This window comes from Danio aesculapii, chromosome 7 (assembly GCF_903798145.1).
Source record: "Danio aesculapii chromosome 7, fDanAes4.1, whole genome shotgun sequence".
NCBI lineage: Eukaryota > Metazoa > Chordata > Actinopteri > Cypriniformes > Danionidae > Danio > Danio aesculapii.
In genome coordinates this window covers 12,292,015-12,312,845 of record NC_079441.1, presented here as the reverse complement: position 1 = coordinate 12,312,845, position 20,831 = coordinate 12,292,015, and the positions used below count along the sequence as shown (strand labels likewise).

General features: G+C 36.2%; 1 protein-coding gene across 1 annotated transcript in view; it reads left to right on the top strand.

The window, feature by feature from the left end:
* The window catches only part of kif7 (kinesin family member 7), a 53,323-nt gene that overhangs the window by 18,858 nt on the left and 13,634 nt on the right, over nt 1–20,831 (top strand). The window contains exons 7-15 of the mRNA XM_056461055.1: nt 768–956; nt 3,302–3,447; nt 3,689–3,819; nt 3,938–4,099; nt 7,098–7,300; nt 9,447–9,644; nt 11,765–11,890; nt 14,005–14,181; nt 14,565–14,780. Coding sequence (XP_056317030.1) covers nt 768–956; nt 3,302–3,447; nt 3,689–3,819; nt 3,938–4,099; nt 7,098–7,300; nt 9,447–9,644; nt 11,765–11,890; nt 14,005–14,181; nt 14,565–14,780 — 1,548 coding nt within the window. The remainder of the gene's footprint in view (nt 1–767; nt 957–3,301; nt 3,448–3,688; nt 3,820–3,937; nt 4,100–7,097; nt 7,301–9,446; nt 9,645–11,764; nt 11,891–14,004; nt 14,182–14,564; nt 14,781–20,831) is intronic.

Sequence of the window (20,831 nt, the reverse complement as noted above, 5' to 3'; positions counted from 1 at the left end):
CAAACCAGGCAGGGAGACCGAAAACCGCGTTTCTCTGGTTAGAATTAACAACGTCACATCGGCATCTTACAAAATGCCACATAAGAGATATCAGCAATGAACACTCATTTTATCACTTGATCAATAATATCTCCACTGAGATTAAGCGGGGAATCGAGAGAGAGCATGGGGAGCCATCGAATCCATGCTCTCGGAAGGTTTAAATACAGCCGCCGCCAATCCCAGCACCAATCATGATCCCATCCAACGTAATCCGCTGCACCTGCGAATACTTGGAAATAAGAGAGAGCGCGAGAGTGAGGGAGAGAAAGAGAGAGAGAGAGCGCGAGAGAAAGAAACACCACACACACAAGCCTACACTACAACAACTACTCGTAACAGGTGGATTTAGAGGTTTTTGCAAAAAAAGCAGTAGTGGATTTAGCTGGTTTTGACACCAAAGAAAATCTTCCTTATTAAAAACCAGAGAATTGTCTGGTGACATTTAAAAAAAAAATCATTTTATTTACTAGCTATTAACCTTTTCATTATCTATAAAATGACACTTCTGAACCTAATCAGAGGAGCCTGATAGAAAATGCTCATTTACAAAAAAAGAGGTCTGATAGATTTAGAGGGTCTTCAAATGTAAACCATTTTATCTGTAAATTTTGAAAGATCTACTACCATAAAGTAATGTTTATTACCCTTAAAACAGTAATATCACATATTTTCCCACAAGGCTCTAACCGTATGTTGTTTTTCTCTCTCTTTTTTTTTTTTAATAGAGCGATAAGCTACAGGAGCAGCAGGATCTAATAGTAGAGCTTCACAGTCTGTTAGCTCAGCCTGGTGGAATGGGCTTTCTCCACCTGAAACAGAGACCTCACACTGCTCCTATCAACTCACTACTGCAGACTCCAGACCGCCTCACTCCTCCCTGCGACTCTGATGTGGGCAGAAGCCTCGCCAGACAGGTAATTGATATGTTTTGATTTGTCTCACAGCATCCACGACCGCAAACACAACATCGGCTTTCATTCGAGATACCATCCACAGCTGCCGCCACCTGGGCTGAGCTGTTAGTCACGCACAAACACTTCAGACATTTGCCCCACACGCTGCGTAATTCTGTGTTTTGACTTCACCCACGTGCTTTCAGATGCAAACTATTTAGCAAAGTAACACTGCAAAGTCTTGACAGTCAATTATACATTTTGTCTTTTAGCCATTTAGCATCAAAATAAAGTGATGCTCAACTAACGTTTCCTAAACCTTACCTTAACTAAAATTACAATGAAAACTGATAATGTACAGTTAAAGTCAAAATGATTAACCCTATTGTCATTTTTTGTGTCTTATTTAAATATTTCCCAAATGATGTTTAACAGAGCAAGGATTTTTTTCAATTGAGGTAAGTTTCAGTTAAGGTAAGTTGGTGCTAAAATCTGAAGGACACCAGCCCAGCAGGACTGAGTTTGCGCACCCTTGGACTAGGCCAAGGCTATTCAATTAGTTTGTCATGGGGGCCAGTTCATGAAAAGCATCCCAAATGATGGGCCGGAGAGATATGACTTGCAATATGAGTGATGACACAGCAGCATATAAGAGCCCATATGCTGTGTTTTTCCTCCTTAAGACACCCACGTTGTATTTTTCTACATTAAAACGTTCATATATTGTATTTTGAAACTACATCAGAATCAGAATCAGAGAGAGATTATAATATCAGTGCAATGCACATAATATCAGTGCATTGTACAATGTGGCTTTTTTATTTAAGGTGTTGTTTATTGCTGCTCAGTAACCAAATACAGCACAAAATAGTCATAAAAAACAAACAATATTTCTCTTTTTGGACTTAAAAATAAATGAAAAAGTTTTTGATTTAAACATGAGTGATAATTTTACAATGAAAATAAATGACAGAACAATAAATAAATAAATAAAAATAAGAATAAATAAAAAAAAGTATTTTTCTAATGTTTAAGCTTTATATTAGGTAAGTATTTAAATGAACTGTTATTATCATCTGCGTTCGTATATACATAATCATTTTAATAATTTTCAATAATTCGTCTAACATATTTTTTGTTTACATTGCACTGAAAGCCACGCGCAACTCTCTCCACTACAGCATGAGATCATTTTTACTGTGTGCGCCTGGAGGGCACGAGCGCGTCGGTCAGCTTGTGAGCTGTGTGTGCACCGCTCCCAATATGCACACGTCTCCAGTGGAAATATTGAACTTGCGTGCGGAAAAGATGCAATATGTGAACGACCTGCTGCTATAGTTGTCCAGTGTGCATGCGTATTAGCCTCGGTATAAGCTCGGAACTTTAAACAATCACAGAGGTTGCATAACTTTTTAGTTGCAACAGTTTTGTTGCGTACAACAGAAACGCGGCATTGAGACGTCTTTATGATTAATTATCCATAATGAATTAAAGAGCAGTTAATGGTGAAATCGGCTAATTATTGCATCCTTATTAACGATATCAGTGCATAGTACAAAAGGCCTTTTCTACAAACATATCCAAATGCTTTTTGGCTGCTCGCGCCACTCGCTTAATGTCAGGTGAGTCACACTCTGCGTAGCCTTCAACTGCAGATTGTGCTGTATTAAACAGACGCACGTCACTTCATAACTATAGCGGCCATTTTGCGACTGAACTAAATTTACTAAAATTAACTAATTTCTACTTTGTCACACTATTTGGAGGGCCGGAACATATTGCCTCAGGGGCCAGGTTGGGCCCGCGGGCCACCAATTGAATAGTCCTGGCCTAGGCAAACAGATGTGATAAGAGTGAAGATGTGTTTTGTTTTGTTGTTTTTTTTTTTGGCAAAATGCAGCAATTACTATAATTTGTAAAAACAAAAAATGTGCTGGACAAAGAATAATTGTGATTAATCACGTACAAAATAAAAGTTTGTATTTACATTATATATGTGTATGTACATGTACTGTGTGTGTGTGTGTGTATATATATAAATACACACATGCATTCATATATTTGAGAAACTTTTATTTAATTTATAGATATAAAATATATATGTATATGATACAACATATCTAAATTTAAATGTCTGTAAAAATTTTCTTGTATAGTTTTGTTTTTATTTATGAGCGTGTATTACATGTACATACTAAATGTATTTAATACAGCGAATATAATGTAAAAGCAAACTTTTATTTTGGATGTGATTAATCTTTGTCCAGCATTACTAAAAATTAAATAAATAAATAAATAAATAAAGTGTTAGTTTTAGACCCTTGTTAAGACCTTTGTTATTCTCCTTTGTGTGACCTGTTTTTTAGCTTGACGTCGGTGCATCAGTAGACAGCAGTTCTCTTTTAGAACAGACCCAATGGGACAGCGGACATGGAAACACTCACTGTGAAAGCTCTAGGAAAGTGAATAGAGATGAAGATGGCCACGTGCAAACCACTAGAGACAAACGCAAGTATGGGAGATGATATTAACAAATTTCTGCTGATCAGATATTGAGTTTTTGGGGGTTTTTTCTTGAGTAGGTGCTAATGGTCTAATCTGATTCAATGATTTATGCTAAGCTAAGCTAAAGTGCTCCTGCCAGACATGCAGATCAGTTGAATGAATTCAAAAATGGAAAACTCATCTGTTTAAAAACAATGAATTACTGATGTCCCACTGAGAAAAAGCTAATCTCCATAAAATCTCGACAGATCCATCAATGTAACCTGGACAAAAAAAGACATTCCAGTTCTCCAAGCACCTTGTGGTGGGACCAGGACAGCCCTTCCTCAGACACTAGGACTCGGTCATCCTCCAGGCATGCAATTCAACAGACGCACGTGTGAGTATTACAAGCCTTCAGGCAGGGTCTTAGAGTTACACAGAAGAGGTCTTACTCTAATTTCCAGCTTTCGGATATTACTTTGATTAAGTTTGATTTGCTTTGCTTGGTTTTCCAGCTAACAGCAGCATTGGCGAGAGCTCGGTGTGGGAGAGCGTGAGAGGTTTTGGAGGAGAGTTTTGCTCTGATCGAGGACTTCTCCAGGCTCAGCAGAAGATCAGAGAGCTCTCTATCACCATCCGCATGAAGGAGGAGCTGATAAAAGAGCTGGTCAAGACAGGTGAGGCACAGCGAAAACCTAACTGGCAAAAATTGAAGTACTAAAATATTAAATAAGTAGTCAATATTAAAAGATGTTTTCAGTGCTGTCTATAGGATTTGGCTTGATTGGAATTCAGACCTGGTCTATTTTTTTTGTGAATGTGCAAGTCTCAGCTGCTATAGTTAGAAGAATATTAAATGTGTGGCAGGGATGCCAGGTCCCAGAAAAAAAAAATCCATCTTAAAGCAGACTCCAAACCTACTCAAAATAAATGAAAATTAGGCCAGAATATCTACAGTCAAAATACAGACAAAATCAATCTTTTTTTATTGTGCATGATAAAGTATGTAGATGTTTGGAAATCATAACTGATCTATTTTTTGTGAATGCATCTTAGCTGTTATAGTTATATATGTAGAACAGGGGTGGGCAACCTTTTTTTCAGCAAAGAGCCATTTCGGATTTTTTTTATGAAATGCATTTTTGTAAAGAGCCATTTGGATATATATATATATCAAAATGAGTTTTTAAAAATGCATTTGCTACTGTAATACTATGAATGGCTAAAATTATTGCACAACTCAAAAATAAACAAATATGAAGCATCACATGTTGAGCAAGTCCATGAATCTCCCCTGGCTTGCATGGTTCAGGATCTGTAGAGCTGCGCATCGTTGGATTTGCTCTTTAGTGTTTGGACTCTCAGTAGTGATTTTTAAGCCACACTGGACTGAGCTAAACTGAACTGAACTTAAACACTACAAACTGAACTACATTGTTCCAATTTACTATGACCTTTTATGTGAAGTTGCTTTGACACAATCTACATTGTAAAAGCGCTATACAAATAAAGGTGAATTGAATTGAATTGAATGAAGAACAATTTAGAGTATTTTTCTTTTCGCCATCACCACTTATTAATGTTGTTTGAATTTAAGTTACCATAGAAATGTAAGTTGTTTGCTCTTTATTTGGTGTCGCAATACAAGTTTATCCACATCGCCACAAACGCACATTGGTCGAAACCTCCTTTTATTGTTAACTGAGTTCCTATTCATTGTGCTGTATAAAATTACAATTTAAAAGGGGATTGTAGTTTTATTTTCGATAGGAAACTGATGTTTATAGTAGTGATGGTTATAGTTTTTTAAACGGTAGAATAATTTTGAAGACAGCTGGAGAGCCACATATTTTTGGTCAAAGAGCCACATGTGGCTCGAGAGTAATAGGTTCCCTACCACCGATGTTAAAGAATATTAAACATGCGGCAGGGTTGCCAGGTGCCAGAAGAAAATCCTTAAAATCTTAAAGCAGATTTAAAACCTACCCAAAATAAATGGAAATTAGGCCAGAATATCCACAGTCCAGTCACATTTGAAGAATTAAAATTCAATCTTTTTTTATTTTACACATTAAAATAAATAGGTGTTTGGAATTCTGAACTCATCTATTTTTTGTAATTTGCAATCTTTTATTTTGTATGATAAAATATGTAGATGTTTGGACTTCAGAACTGATCTTTTTTATTTCTTTCATGAATGTGTGAGTCTTGGCTTCTATAGTTCCGTAAGTAGGAGAATATTAAACATGTGGCAGGGTTGCTAGGTCCCAGAAAAAAAAAATCCATCTTAAAGCAGACTCAAAACCTACTCAAATTAAATGGAAATTAGGCCAGAATATTCACAGCCCAGTCACATTTGATGAATTCAAAATCAATTTTTTTTTTATTTTACACAAAATATTTAGATGTTTGGAATTCGGAACTGATCTGTTTTTTTGTAATCGTGTGAGTCTTAGCTGCTGTGATTACATAAGTAGAGGAATATTAAACATGTGGCAGGGTTGCCAGGTTTCTTTGATTCTTTGATAGATGAACAGTCAATTTTTTTTAGAATCAGAATCAGTTTTATTGCCAAGTGTGCTTTTATTTGGAATTGGTGAAATTGTAATCGTTTCAATGGTCACTTTAATGGGGTATATGCACAGACTTTTAATTTTCAGCCAGCCCAAGCGCTTCCATTACACAATCACCACTTTTAAGATCTGATTTCTTTAAAAATCAGTGATCTTCACTGTCTTATTGATATACGGTATAAAAGGTGTATCATGTCTTTAAAATATGAAAATTTATTTTACCCCAGTGTTTTCATTGGAGTTTCAGCCTGCTACTAATGGTGCTGTCGTTTACACTGTCATTTAGCTCGCTTTACGCTTGAACAACTAAAGCCCTGCTTACAAATTTGGGAAATCCTAAAAGATTCCTGAAATCCTGGGTTAAAATCTGTGATCTTTGATCGTTGGTTTGACATGTTCACTGACAGCCGCTTAGTGCCCGTTGCGATCAGATTTTTCCTCCGATGAAGTTCGTTCAGTGTCAGAAGATTTCAGACACTTTCCTGCAGTGTGACAACAGCTGCGATAAGCGTCAATTCAAGAACCAATAGGAGCTCCGAGTTTGATGATGCAATGCATGCAACAGTTCAAATAACCGGTGGGAAATGTCAAAACTGTTTTTTTTCTTCCTGGTTTTATTATTGAGACACGCCGTGTGCAAAATTGCTGCTACAGATTGTTTACGTTTGCTGCGAGGAATCATTTTAGAACACGGGATAGTGAAAGTGTCACGAGTGGATGACATCGAACTCCGGGGGCGTTTTCTTTCGTGTTTGGCGCGTTTTCATTGTTGTTCAGTCTGACTTTATGACAGCTGAGATCTTGCAGTGTGACATGGGAGCCATGTTCATGCAGTTCAACATGCTACAATCATTCAGGATTATTAAAAATCGCACAGTTTGAGCCGGCCTTAAATGAATGCTTAAGTCTAGTTAACTGATTGTATTTTAATTACAATGCAACATTGACGCTGTTGAAGGAACCTTATGAAATTAAAAATAGTCACATAAACCTTTCTCCGAAAGTTTGTCATTGGCTGAAAACATTAGCTGCGCATATACCCCATTTAAATAAATGCAAAACAAAAACAAATTATAATAATCATGTTTCTTTTTCTGCATAGGTAAAGACGCTCAGGCCATGAACAGGCAGTACAGTCGTAAGATCTCAGAGCTGGAGGCCGAGGCGGAGCAGGCCCGAGTGGAGCTCACAGAGGCACAAAAGCAGCTGCAGGAGCTGGAGGTTCAGGGCGGCCGTGATGCCGCTGACCGATCCAAAGCTCAGGAGTGCAGGAGGAAAATCGCAGCTGCGCAGAGCAAAGTTCAGGTCTGTGTCTGGCAGCTTTAGATCGCCGAAAGGCATCATTATGGAAATCCTGTTTGAGTGATGTTTGTCTTTAAAGGTTTTAGGGTACCAAAAAAGAAATATTCCAGAGATGATATAGAGCAAGTAAAGAAAACTCTTGAACACATCAAAACATGGTGCTGTTGGCTTGAAATTTTCTCAAGATGTCAGTAACAGCCAAAGTAATCCATACATACAAAGCAAACAAAAGCAATTAGTTTAGAAATTACATTTTGTGTAATAAAATAAAATTACAAAGGGAAAAATTATTGAACACATGAAGAATGTTTAAAAAAAGAATGGAAATCCCAATTATATTACACAACAAGTTTTGCATTATTTTCTTTAGCTTTATTTGTTTGGATTTTTTTTTAATTGCTAAAATATTAGTCAACAGCTTATTTGTCAATATTTATTTTTCCCGCTGTATAAAATTTTAATTATGCAAGAAACATCTTATGGATTCTGGGATCATTGGGTGTTTCGGGTTTCCAACATCATACACTCTCACCCAGGCGACCTAGCCGGGGTTGATCAAGACCTTACTTGTGTCCCAGTAGCAGTCCATGGATCAGCGCCCCTTAATACAAAACCACCTTGTGGCCTTCTCTGCGGCTTCACTTGTGGATGAAATGGCTTTTTTCTTTGCCACCCCTATAATGGCCAAATGACTGAGGACTTCGCAAAGTGAACTCCCTGCAAAGCCTCTACAGCCAACTTCTATGGGCTCTGTTACGTTCCTTCCCCTTTTTGTCTAGGGGTGGGGAAGGAAAATAACAAAGTAAACTAAAATGTATAATTCAAGGAAAAGAAGAACAAATCATTTGTCCTCATTTGTAAGTCGCTTTGGATAAAAGCGTCTGCTAAATGTAAATGTAAATTAATGAAATATGTATAGGTTAAGCAAAATTGAGGAAACACTTCAATCCTCTGCCTCAGAAATGTGAAACAACCACAAGAGTAAACTTAAATCTTTTATTCTCAGTAAATCAACAATATAAGAAGCTCTTCAGGAGAAGGATTAACCAAAAACAACAAACAAAACAGGAACTAGCTTAGGAGGAGTACTAAATAACCAAGTTCAGGTAAAAGAAAAGAAATAAAACAACAAAGGCTTTCCTCATCTCTCTTACAATGAATGAACAGAGTGAAACGGGTACAAAAAAAAAAAAAAAGGTACCCTCTCCCTACGACCCCTTTTTTTATATCAAAAAAGTTAAATCGGACAAAGAAACAGTACAGTTACCTTTTAAATACCACACAAAGAGTATATTTAAATAATAACTAGGAAAGCAGACACCCTGCCTGTAAGTTCCACAACACAAGGCAAACACCAAGTTTCTTCAAAAGACAGAAGTTGAATTGGACCCAATAGCTCAATAAACTTCTCACATCACACAACAGGTCAATACCTAAAAGTATGCAACAAACACAAGTCTGGAGAAGGGGAGAAGTGAACCTCCCTTTGGGTTGAGGCACACAGCTCTTTTGTAGCTGCGTGTCACTGCAGCACGCTCACAATGATGAGCACCACCTGGGCCTAATCAGCTCTACCTAGCAAGCAGGCAGAGAGACACATAGGAAGAGTGGGAGAGAAACACACAACATAACCACTCCCAATGGGCAGTAAACACACAATAAATAAACAATAATAATAAATGCATCCAGGGGATGCAACAGCTCATAGAAAGTTCTCCAGTCTCTTTCCTGCACTCCTCCACTAGTTCCTGGTACGTAGGATGTTTCCTCTCATTGGCCTCCTCAATATGCTCTTCCCAAGGCACCATAAGCTCCAGAATGATTAGCTGTTTTGAAGCTTCAGAGGTAACTATCATATTTAGGCAGAGACTTGTTACAATGTGATGAGGGATCCTCACTATTTTTTTAACCCATATCTGGGTCAATTCACATCAAAGCTCATTTAGAAATATTTTAACCCGTGAAAATGATGACGTGTTCAATACGTATTTTATACCCACTGTATAATATTTCAGTAATTCTTAGCATTTTACGGTACATATTCTGCAGTTTTATGGAATACAAATTCAATGCAGTTCATAATTTTATCAAATTCAAAGCAGACTAGATTTTGTCAGTAAAACTGTAGATGTGCACGCATGCTTTTCAGGTGTTGAAGCAGAAGCAGCGGGACACTGCGCAGCTGGCCTCTCTGTCTGCTCAGAGTGAACGGCGCGTGCAGGAACTGGAGAGAAACGTGCAGAACATGAAGCAGCAGCAGGACCTTCTGCAGCGCCGTCTGCGTGAGGAGAGTCAGCAGAAGAGACGGCTGGAGACCGAGATGCAGAAAGGAAAACACAGAGTCAAGGTGATTGTGCAATTGACTTCAGTGTTGCGTTTGCTCAGTATCAGTGAGGAATGGGGAACAGAATTGGGGGTTTAAAAAAAGGAATTTAAAATGAAGCTGGATTTCAGTTGAATTGCAGAGGATTGGGAATGATTTTAAACATAGGGTCTGGTGGTTCTTGTTTATTTTAATAAATATATCGGAAACTTTTTGGAGAGATTAATCAGGGAGGATACTTTAAATTGTTCAAAAGGGAAAGTAAAAATTAGGGTTGGGTACCGAAACTCGGTGCCATTATAGCATCAAAGGCACATAGGTACGCGTTGTCACACCATCTCTAAACATTTAATCCTAAACAACTTTGAGGAATGCAGACAGGTGATGTCATGTTAGTTCTTGTTGCTTAGGGAACGTACGCACGCAATGCACGTAGGCAGTACAGCGCATTCGGTTTGTGAGAGCGACTCTCTTCAGATCAACACGCATGATCACGTTCATCAAATTTGCTTAAACCAAGCGTTCTAAAGCGTATTTTACAAGCAAAGATTCTGACACAGCAACGTGCACACTTGCTCTCTCTGTCGGTAACGGTGCTGTGCGCATTAGCCCAGTTCCCCGCATTCGTCAGAGGTTGACGCCCAAATTGACACAGGTAATAGCGATTTGAACACTTTTAATATAAGAAGTGCTCGGCTATGCAGAGACCATTATTAATCAGAAATCTAGTGTACATAGTTTTACGTTAGGAAATTTAGTATTCAATTTACAAACAGTCGGCAAGTACCAAAGAACAGATGTAACACATTGATCAAATGTAGTTTTCAGTCACGCTCATGTAAGTCATATTCAACTCGTTTAGTTTTGCCTTCATTCATTTTTGATGTCCGTCTTCAACACATGATTTATTCACAACACGTTTAAACATAATAGTTTAGCTAATTTCTAATATCTACTTTTTATCTTCCCCATGCTGACAGTCAGTGCATAATATTTTACTAGTTATTTTGCAAGACAGTTGTATTCAAAGTCCCTTTAAGTATTTTATAGTTTTTTTTTTTTCAGATTAAGAAGTAATTTAAAGATTTGATCAGTTAACTACGAAAGTTGAAATTAGTCAAATTATTTTGTAACTGATTTGTTGTTTATCAAAAAATATACAGTAAATATTTCTTAAGGAGGCTAATAATACTGACCTTATTTTTATTTTTTTTATTAAAAACATATAAGAAAATATAAGAAAATAAACAATAAGAAATACGACTTATGACTCCAGAATAATTATTTTTTAGGAAACACTGTGAAAATGTTCAGAAACATTATTTTAAATGAATGAGAGGGCAAAATAAATTGACTTCAACTCATCAAAAAAAAAAAAAAAACGATACCCAACCCTAGTAAAAATATTTTGCAAAAGATTTCTGTTTTAAAATAAACCTTTCTACTAGCTTTCTAGTACAATTCTACTTATTATGGGGAAGATTTTAATCATTGACGTCACAAAAACATTAAACAGCAACTGATGATGATGATGATAATATTATTATTATTATTATTATTAAGATAATTAAGGGACCAAATTAGCATATTAAAATGGTTCTATGGATCTCAATGACTACCAGATTTTAACATTCTTCAAAATATCTTCTTCTGTTCAACAGAAAACTGAACTATTTTACTTTTAAATTGTAGTGTATACAATACAAAACTTACCAAGCAGATTTACTTTAATAAAATGTAAGAATTAAGGTATTTTCTGTCTCTTGTGCTTCTGATTACTCCTCTTTCTTTGAATAGTGCTGTTACTGCTGTAGAAATTTTATATTTAACAGTATGTATATATATATATATATATATATATATTTATTTATTTATTTATTTATTTATTTATTTTTATTTTATTCTATTTTTATTTTATTCTAATTTTTTTTGTAGTGTTTATTTTATTTTTTTGTAGTGTTTATCACAGATTTTCTTTTATAAAACCATGTTCTGTTCTGTTCTGTTGTGTAAGGGCCAGCATTAGTCATCATCTTTTCTGTGTTGTGAACAATAATAATCTACAGAGAAACTGCAGCCTCTCGGTTATTCTCATGGTTCAATAGAGAATTATTTACTAAGCAGTCTCTTTCTCTTTCTCAAAGGAGCTGGAGATAAAGAACGAACAACAGCAGAAAATTCTGAGGATTAAGACTGAGGAAATCGCAGCCTTCCAGCGGCAAAGGAGAAGTGGAAGTAACGGCTCGGTCGTATCACTAGAGGAACAGCAGGTGGGTTCAGACAGAGAAGCCAAATTGTGCTCCTTTTTATCAAACCCTTCCCACAGCTATTACCCAGCATTATTTTTAGATCTGTTTACTCAGTTGTGGTGTTTAATAGTTTGACTGACGTTTGAAGGAGTTTTATTATTCTCTCCCTGAGGACAAGGGTACATTTCAGTAGCTTATTTCAACATGTATGATTTGTTGCCTAAATTCCCTCTTAGCCTGGTATTGGCATGCGATTTATGTTATTGATTCTAGAACAATGTATTTGCTGGTTGGCTGGGACATGGTTGTGAATTGATTCCCACGTATTGAAGGTCCCATGAAATTAAAATAAGTTTTTTTCACGTATCAGTATTGTTCGTTTTTAAGATAACTATAAGCTAGTGTGCTCCAAAACAATATTCACATTTAGAACATATAAAACTGATATAAACATTGTAAAGCTTGTAGTTTGTCACATCTGCCTAAATGGAGCAACTCTTTTTTTTTTTTCACGTCACCTCACACTTTACTCATCAAATCATAACCAATCAAATGCTCTCTAGTATTTGCCATGCCCCACCCCTTTTAAGATGCTTTTCATTTGATCCACTTGAGCTCAACCACTCTTCTCGGCAGAGCGATGATATGATTATAGGTTATATTAGGCAATAGAATAGGTTGTAATTGGGGTGAAGACGCACACAACGGGGGTCTTAAAGCTCATTATCAACCCTAGCAAAGTTTTTGTAATGTTGTCCGATAGTCCACTTTGGAAGACATTGGGATGCTTATGACTGTGTTTATGAAAGCGGCTGAACTCCTTTCAGATTAAATGAATTATGTTTATTTTGATTTCGAACTAGCCTATAACGTGGAGAGATGACTTGTTGAAATGTGTGTAATGATTCCAAACGAAGGTCTAATGTTACTGTCACTCCTGAAGTGGAAGTGATTTTAACATTAAACTTTTTCAGAGAACTGTTCAGTGAAGCAACGCAAATAATGCATATAATCATCGAATATATTGTTCCATTTAAAATGCTGCTATGTAAAAAATAAGTAATAATAAATATATATTATATATATATTTATATACAATGTTATACAGTGTGTATATGTATATGTATATATATATATATATATATATATATATATATATATATATATATATATATATATATATATATATATATATATATATATATATATATATATATATGTATATGTATGTATATATATATATATAAATAACCGGCTTTAATGAGGAAAATATGTCATAACAAAATTCCGTTATCACAAGAAAATACCTTTGATCACATTATTAAGTCGAAAAGAAAAATAGCCTATAGCAGGTTAACTCGTGTGTGACAACATTGCGTCACCGTGAATGAGTTGGCCTATCTGGTTTCGGATTATAAAAAACAAGCCTTTATTCGTTTTTGTTTTCTGGTGAGTTTACTTTTTGTTCATTCCTTCATTCATTTCCTTTTCGGCTTATTTCTCTTATTAATCTGGGGTCGCCACAGCGGAATGAACCGCCAACTTATCCAGCATGTTTTTACGCAGCGGATGCTCTTCCGGCTGCAAACCATCTCTGGGAAATGAATTTTTTGTTGTTCAAAATAAAAAAAATTAAATCAAATCATTTTTGAATTTTGCTTTTTCGTTTTTTACCATGAAAAAGAAAAACGCCTTGTATTTCAATATTCGTTTTTTAATTTTCAAACGAAAATTTAAAAAAAGGCTTGTTTTTCAAAATCCGTTTCTAAAATTAAAATCCAATGACCAAAGGTACACGGACCCTGCACAAACATACACAAGTTGACCTGTAAATCCAACAATAATAATAATAATACATTTCATTTTTGCAGAATATAGCATTTTTAAAAACACTTATAGCAAAATGTACCTCTTTCCATTAGGTCTATTTTAAATTCACAATTTTAATTTGCACAATTTGAAAGGTAATGGCAACGCAACTGTTGGCTGTTGGTTTCATGCATTCACACTGCTAGCGACGTGTAGCATCAAGGTCACTCTCTTGTCAATGGAGAGCTAGCACCTTTTTTCTGAAGCATGTAAGTCTGTGTACAATATTTAATAAATGGTAACATTAAAAACATCTGGTTGAGCAGAAGATAGAGGAGCAGAAACGCTGGCTTGATGAGGAAATGGAGAAGGTTCTGGATCAACGGCGTGGCCTTGAAGACCTGGAAGGAGAGTTGACCAAGAGGGAGGAGATCTTGGCCAAAAAAGAAGCTTTACTCTTGGAGCGCAGTGGCCTGGAATCCAAAAAGCTTCGCTCTAGCCAGGTCTGTATGAATTCTGTGGCTTTACTTCCCCACATTATAAGTCTGTATTGACATTATTCTGCAATGCGGAAGTAAGCTCTTTAATGCAGTTTGTTTTAGATCTTCCATTTAGTTGTCTTTGGGAGAAATGACTGAGAATAACAAACGAGAGAAAATGGTCAAACTGCTTGATCTACAGACAAGTGTGTTTATGACATAAAACCAAAAAATATATAGTTATAAAATCATAACGAGCTGTTTTAAGGCTAAAAGTGAATTGAAGTGAGTGTGACCAGAAGTCTCTAGCCAATAAGGTTTCAATGGCTGCGCCTGCTCGTGAGATCAATCGTGAGATCAGATGACTGATGTGATCAATACATTGACATGCTCTGTTATCTCTGCAGGCTCTTAGTCAAGACCTGTTAACCTTGTCGAGCCGGATTGAGTCTCTGGAACGGGAGCTCACTGAGAGGAACGGTCTTCTGCGTAGTGGCAGTGCTCAGGACTCCCAGCAGATCAGACAGGAGATCTCCAACCTTCGGCAGGAGAAGGAGCTGCTCCTCAAACAACGAGTGGAGCTGGACGACAAACTGAGGCAGGGCAACCTGCTCTCTCCTGAGGTGAAAATCACATTAGATTCTGAACTTCTAAACCAACGTTATTTAAAATTAATGCATGTGAATTTTGGGCTTTTTCAGATTTTAGCTTTAGAAATTCCTATCTGCTTTGTTTGCTTGGTTTCATGTGCTGTTATAAGTTTTAGACTCTTTTAAAGCATAAAAGTACCCTAATATGTTTGCAGATATTTAAGAAACATGCTGAATGAACATTCTTGTTTATCTGATAAACAATGCTGAAGTGAGATATTCTGCTTTGAAAATGTGAGTTACTTGACTGAACGTCTGTCTTTGTTTTGGTTCTTTTAACCTGCCCCCTGCCAGTTTAACCAATTATATTTCAGCTCTCCGTTTTGCCGTAGTGGAAAACTACACATATTTCATTCATTCATTCAGAAACCCTCTCAAATCATGCACCCGTGTCCAAAATGCGACCTCTGGTGGACAGTAATGTTAGCAGACTCCGCATGAGGCTATTAATTAGCAAATTATATAAATATTACGTAAACATTAGGTGAGCAGGTAACATTGTAACTCCGTGTCCTAACAACACTTTGCAGCGATAAGCAATTTGGCTGTTTGCGCCAGACGAAACGTGACAGAAATTTAAATACAGCCATTCAGAAGCACAGAATAGTGCATTCACTCATGCAATGGTAAGGTTTATATCTAATTAATACATATTAAACCTCTTTAACATTATTAAATGTACATGCTGAATCACTGACATGTGATGGTTTTGAGTCGCATTTCTAAAGTTCAATTTCAAACTGTTTATTTTATTTTCAACATCCGAGATGAACCATCTGCTGCTGCTTTCAGTATATGGCAATAAATGTCATGTAAAATGGCATTCAAACTTATTATTAGCGTTTAATACTGAATAAAGCACATGAGGTGTACCTGAGGCGATCGTTATAAGTTTTCTGTTATTCAGCTGCAAGAAATAGAAGTCGTTTCTTATGCTGCGTTCACACCAGAGACGGAAGAAGCGCCAAGTGCGAGTGATTTACATGTTAAGTATTCGATTCGCACGAATGAAATGTTCAGTGTTTTGCACGATTGATGCACTTAACACGCGTGTCGTGTGTTTCGCGTGAATCACTCGAGTTTGAAAATCTGATCTTCAGCGGACATTTGCGCCGTGTTAACCAATCAGGAGATTGCTCTTGTGGGGGCATAGCGCCTGTTGCTGGTGTCCTGGGGGAAAATCCTCCTGCCAACACCGACAACAGTTCATCAAACTGGGCTCGGCTCAGTCAGAAGCACTGCTGAAAGCTTTCATCATCGAGGTGTTCTCGAGAAGTTTATGAAGGAGTTTATGAGCTCACAGAGCTGGGTGGACCTCTGAAAGGTGGACTCAGACACTGCTCCAATCGAATCAAAGCTGTTTTTCAGCCTTTATAAAGCAAATAAACACAGCTATTCTTGAGCAATTCCATCAATCCTCAATCTGGTAACCTGCGTTTGCGTTTGTTTTGATCCAGGAATGCAATACCTGGTTCAACCACAGGGTTTTAAACTTGCATACAGCACCATTAATAATGTAATTTACCACATTAGAAGCTAGTTCACACAGAATTTGTCTTTACATAAAGTAGTTGTAACACAAAAATCTCTTGTGTGAATATCATTCTTAAAGTCCTAGTTCACCCATTATCTCGCTCATGTGGTTTTAAACAGTGTGTGAATTATACATTGACGATCAGGGGGGTCAACTGTTTCGGTTAGTTTGTGTTATACATGCTTCAGTCATTTATGTATTTATTTTTACTTACATCTAGTTCATTAAAAAACGTATTTAATTTTTCAGCGTTTTGAGGGAAATGTAGTGTATTCTGACCTACAGTGTTCTCTGATTAGCTATTTCAGATGTTACTGTAGGTTAAGCTACAAACTATGCGTCTAATTTGATTTTATTTTTAGGCTAAATATAGATACAAACACCTATCTTACGAGAAAACTAAGTCTTGTGAACACGTTAATTGGTGCTCTAGATCTGCAGCTTTCATACGTTTTTTTCTCAAATAGACTGATTGGCGCAATTATGCATTAACAATGGTTTGAACCGTTATAGGGGTGATCAAATTTAAATTTATATTATGTATTGTTTTAATTATAAACATTACTATTTAAAATACAGGTCAGAGTGAAATATTTCTTAGCATTAAAAAAACTGATGCCCTATAAATCTTTTTTTACCTCCTTCAGGGGGCATCAAGTGTTAATTGGGGGGTCAAACTCCCTTGTAGTTCGCACCCTGGTTTTAAACCTTTTGGAGTTTCTTTCTTCTGTTGAACACTAAAGAAGATGTTTTAAAGAATGCTGGTTGCCGGCATCCTTCGACTTTTCTAGTAGGAAAAAAATGACTGGAAGTCAACGAGTGACAACTACCAACAATCTTCAAAATATCTTCTTTTGTGTTCAACAGAAGAAAGAAACTCATATGCCTTTGTAAATTGCATATAGATGAGTTCTGTGTTTTCAGGTTTTCTCACAGCATCAAAAATATTTGAGAAAACTTGAAGAATTTGTCATCACATTTGATGTTTCTCAGTTTCCAAAATCAATCTCTCCTCATGCATGTTTGATGTTAATATGCACGGGTGGTTTTTTGGGGGCTTCTTTCAGAATTTTACAATTGTTTTACAAATATTTTATAAGTTCAAATGTCCAAGCTAACTTGGATTGAACACAGTACATGACTTTTGCACAGATTTGTGGCTCAGTTGGAAGTATGGAAAGGCCTGTGCTTTGAGCTGACTTTGGGCAGTCAGAATTGACAGATTTCTCACAAAATGATGCAGTGTGTGTTTGGCACAAGCTTGGATTTTGTAGCTCCAAACTATGATTCCATTGATATTTTGAGCCTGTTTTTTAACATTATGATGTCTCCTAGCAAAAAGGAAATGTTCAGAATGAGTTAAAAGTACACTGCCTGACAAAAGTCTTGTCGTTGATCCCAGTTGTAAAAGCAAAAAATAATGAATTCTAGTTGATCATTTGGAAAAGTGACTGAAGGTCAATTTTTCCCATGAATCATCTGTTGAACTGCATCCCAATCATCACAAATACTGCAGAAGACCTATTGGAACCTGCATTGACCCACAGAAATCAGTCAAGTTTGGTGAAGAAAAAAATCATGGTTTGGGGTTACATTCAGTATGGGGATGTGCGAGAGATCTGCAGAGTGAATGGCAACATCAACAGCCTGAGGTATCAAGACATGTGTGCTGCTCATTACATTACAAACCACAGGAGAGGGCAAATTCTTCAGCAGGATAGCGCTTCTTCTCATACTTCAGGCTCCACATCAAAGTTCCTGAAAGCAATGAAGGGCAAGGTGCTCCAGGATTGGCCAGCCCGGTCACCAGACATGAACATTATTGAGCATGTCTTGGTTAAGATGGAGGAGGCATCGAAGATGAATCCAAAGATTCTTGATGAACTCTGGGAGTCCTGCAAGTGATTGCAGAGATGTATGGATGCAGTCCTCCAAGCTCATGGGAGTTATACATAATATTAATTCTTTTTCCACTGCACCATGACTTTATATTCTATACTGTTAATTATTTCTGTTAAGTGACAAGACTTTTGTCTAAGCAAAGTCAGACCTTACTGTCCTAATTAAATAATGAACAATCAAGACATGATTATATTTTATTTTGGTAAAATAAGCGTAATCTAGAGGCCTTTACCTTTCATTTAAGCCACTTCTGATTCCAAATAATCAACTAGAAGTTATGGTGTTATTTGTTGTTCCTAAAAGTTGGATAGGCAGCAAGACTTTTGTAACGAAGTGTACAATAGTGTGCAATCCCTAGATCTTTAGTTTGTGATTTTCAATTTTTCAACATTTCAACAATTTATAATCACACGCCTGAAACTTGTCTATAGCGCTTGTTCACTGCTGCCCTTATAGTTGTGTAAATTGCTTCCTTGTCCTCATTTGTAAGTCGCTTTGGATAAAAGCGTCTGCTAAATGACTAAATGTAAATGTAAATGTAAATGTTATAACATTGGCAAGTGTATGATGTATGAAGTGTTTTGGCATTTTATATTGATTGTATTCCAGACATAAATGCTTTAGGTTTTTAAAGTATTCTGACATTTTCAATTCTGGAATGTTTTTTTCAAAGCTATGCCTTTGAATTTTTTAATAAATCCAAGTCAAATCTATGCTTTACACCATACAATAGAACACCGCAACACTCAGTGGATGTTTTTGCTAATGAGGCTTTTTGTCCTACCCAACCAAGTCAACGATATGCATTGAGCAACAAAGGATTCTATTTTAAGAGTGGTTTATTTTTCATGCGACATTGTGACTGGAACAACAGCATACAAATTATGGTAATTATAATCTCAGGTAATGACTTTAATATCTGATATAATAGTGCTTTCTTTATTATTTAAAGAGTGTCATTTGTGTTTAAGTATCATTTTGCGTGACTTTTAAACACTAAAATGCGACTGGATAAATAACTTATCTTTAAAACGGCATGAACGTTCAGACTGTGAAGTTGAAGTGTACAATGTGTGTTGATGTGTACAATATTTTAGTCTGCTACAGCATCTCAATGTGTCTTTTTAATGTTAGTTTTTTAAAATATTTGTTAAATTAATCATATATTTATTTATTTGCAAGTGCACACTCTTTGGGTTCTAGTTGTGTCTTTAGTTTTTTTTAATTGCGTTTTGTGTATTATGGAAGGCATGTATTTGTAGAGTATTATTTTTGCTTTGTGACGTGTTTTAATGTTTTAAAATTTTTTTGTAATTTATCTGTTCTAGTTACTTTATTTTAAAGGAGGAGGCTCTCTATATATGTTTGTGTTTTTCTGCATCTCCCTGCACGGTATATGTTGTACTCTTTTGTTTTGTTTTGGATGTATTTTGATTTTTGCGTAAAGTAATCTAAACTTGAGCTAAAAGAGAGAAATAAAATAAACTAAAGAGAGAGAAAGACCAATAAAAACATTGGTCATGCGCTTGCAAACACATTCTCACACACACACACACACACACACACACACACACACACACACACACACACACACACACACACACACACATCTAGATGATTAGGCACACGGCTATACCACAGTGGTATTTGCAGGGTTAATACAGTCATAGAAAGCCTAGAAAAGTCATGGAATTTTGACATGGCATTTTCCAGGCCTTGAAAAGTTTTGGAAAAAACAGAATAACCCACAAGGTTTTTGGAAAAGTCATGAAAATTACATTTACATTTAGTCATTTTGCAGACATTTTTGTCCAAAGCGACTTAAGCTGCGGTCACACTAGAGCTTGTGCTTGCAAATTCTGTTGTACGGCGCTGTGAAAAGTGAGGGGGTTAAACAATATGATTAGATATTAATAAAAGTGAGCGATTGCTCCATATTTTATATTTCTTTTTTTTAAATGATCTTCTATTGGTCTCACGCAATTACCTGAGGTGATTTCGCAGGTAAGGGTTCACCAAGCTTGAACATTCGAATGCAATGACATGCGAAACTTGTCGCACATCTGGTCTGCCGCATTTGCATGCCTATGAATGGAAGTCTATGGAGCGAAAAGTGCAGTGTGATCACAGCTTTATAATAGAAGTAGTTTTACCTACTATTACTATTTTAACAAACTATTAAGATTATCTAAAATGAGTTTGACAAATGTCTGTATATTGGAATGGAAGTTAGTTGTTCTTTTTTTTTTCTTTGCCAAAACATGCTCTCACATTATTAGTGCTTTGTAAGCATCATCTATTTTACATAGATATGAATATAAATTAAAACTATTGCATGTTTTATGATATGCTGTAATAAATTTAAACGTTTCTTATGATTTACCACGTATATGTAGACATTACATGAAACATTAGGTCATGAAAATTGACTTGAAAGTCCTGGAAAACTCATTTTTGTAGTAAGAAAGTGTATGAACCGTTTATTTGTTTTTTTTTTTTTGGCCCTTCATACAAAAAAGTTTTGGCACCCCTGCTCTAAAGAGAACTGGGTGTCATCTGTGACGAAGCAGGGGAAAGAAGATAAAACC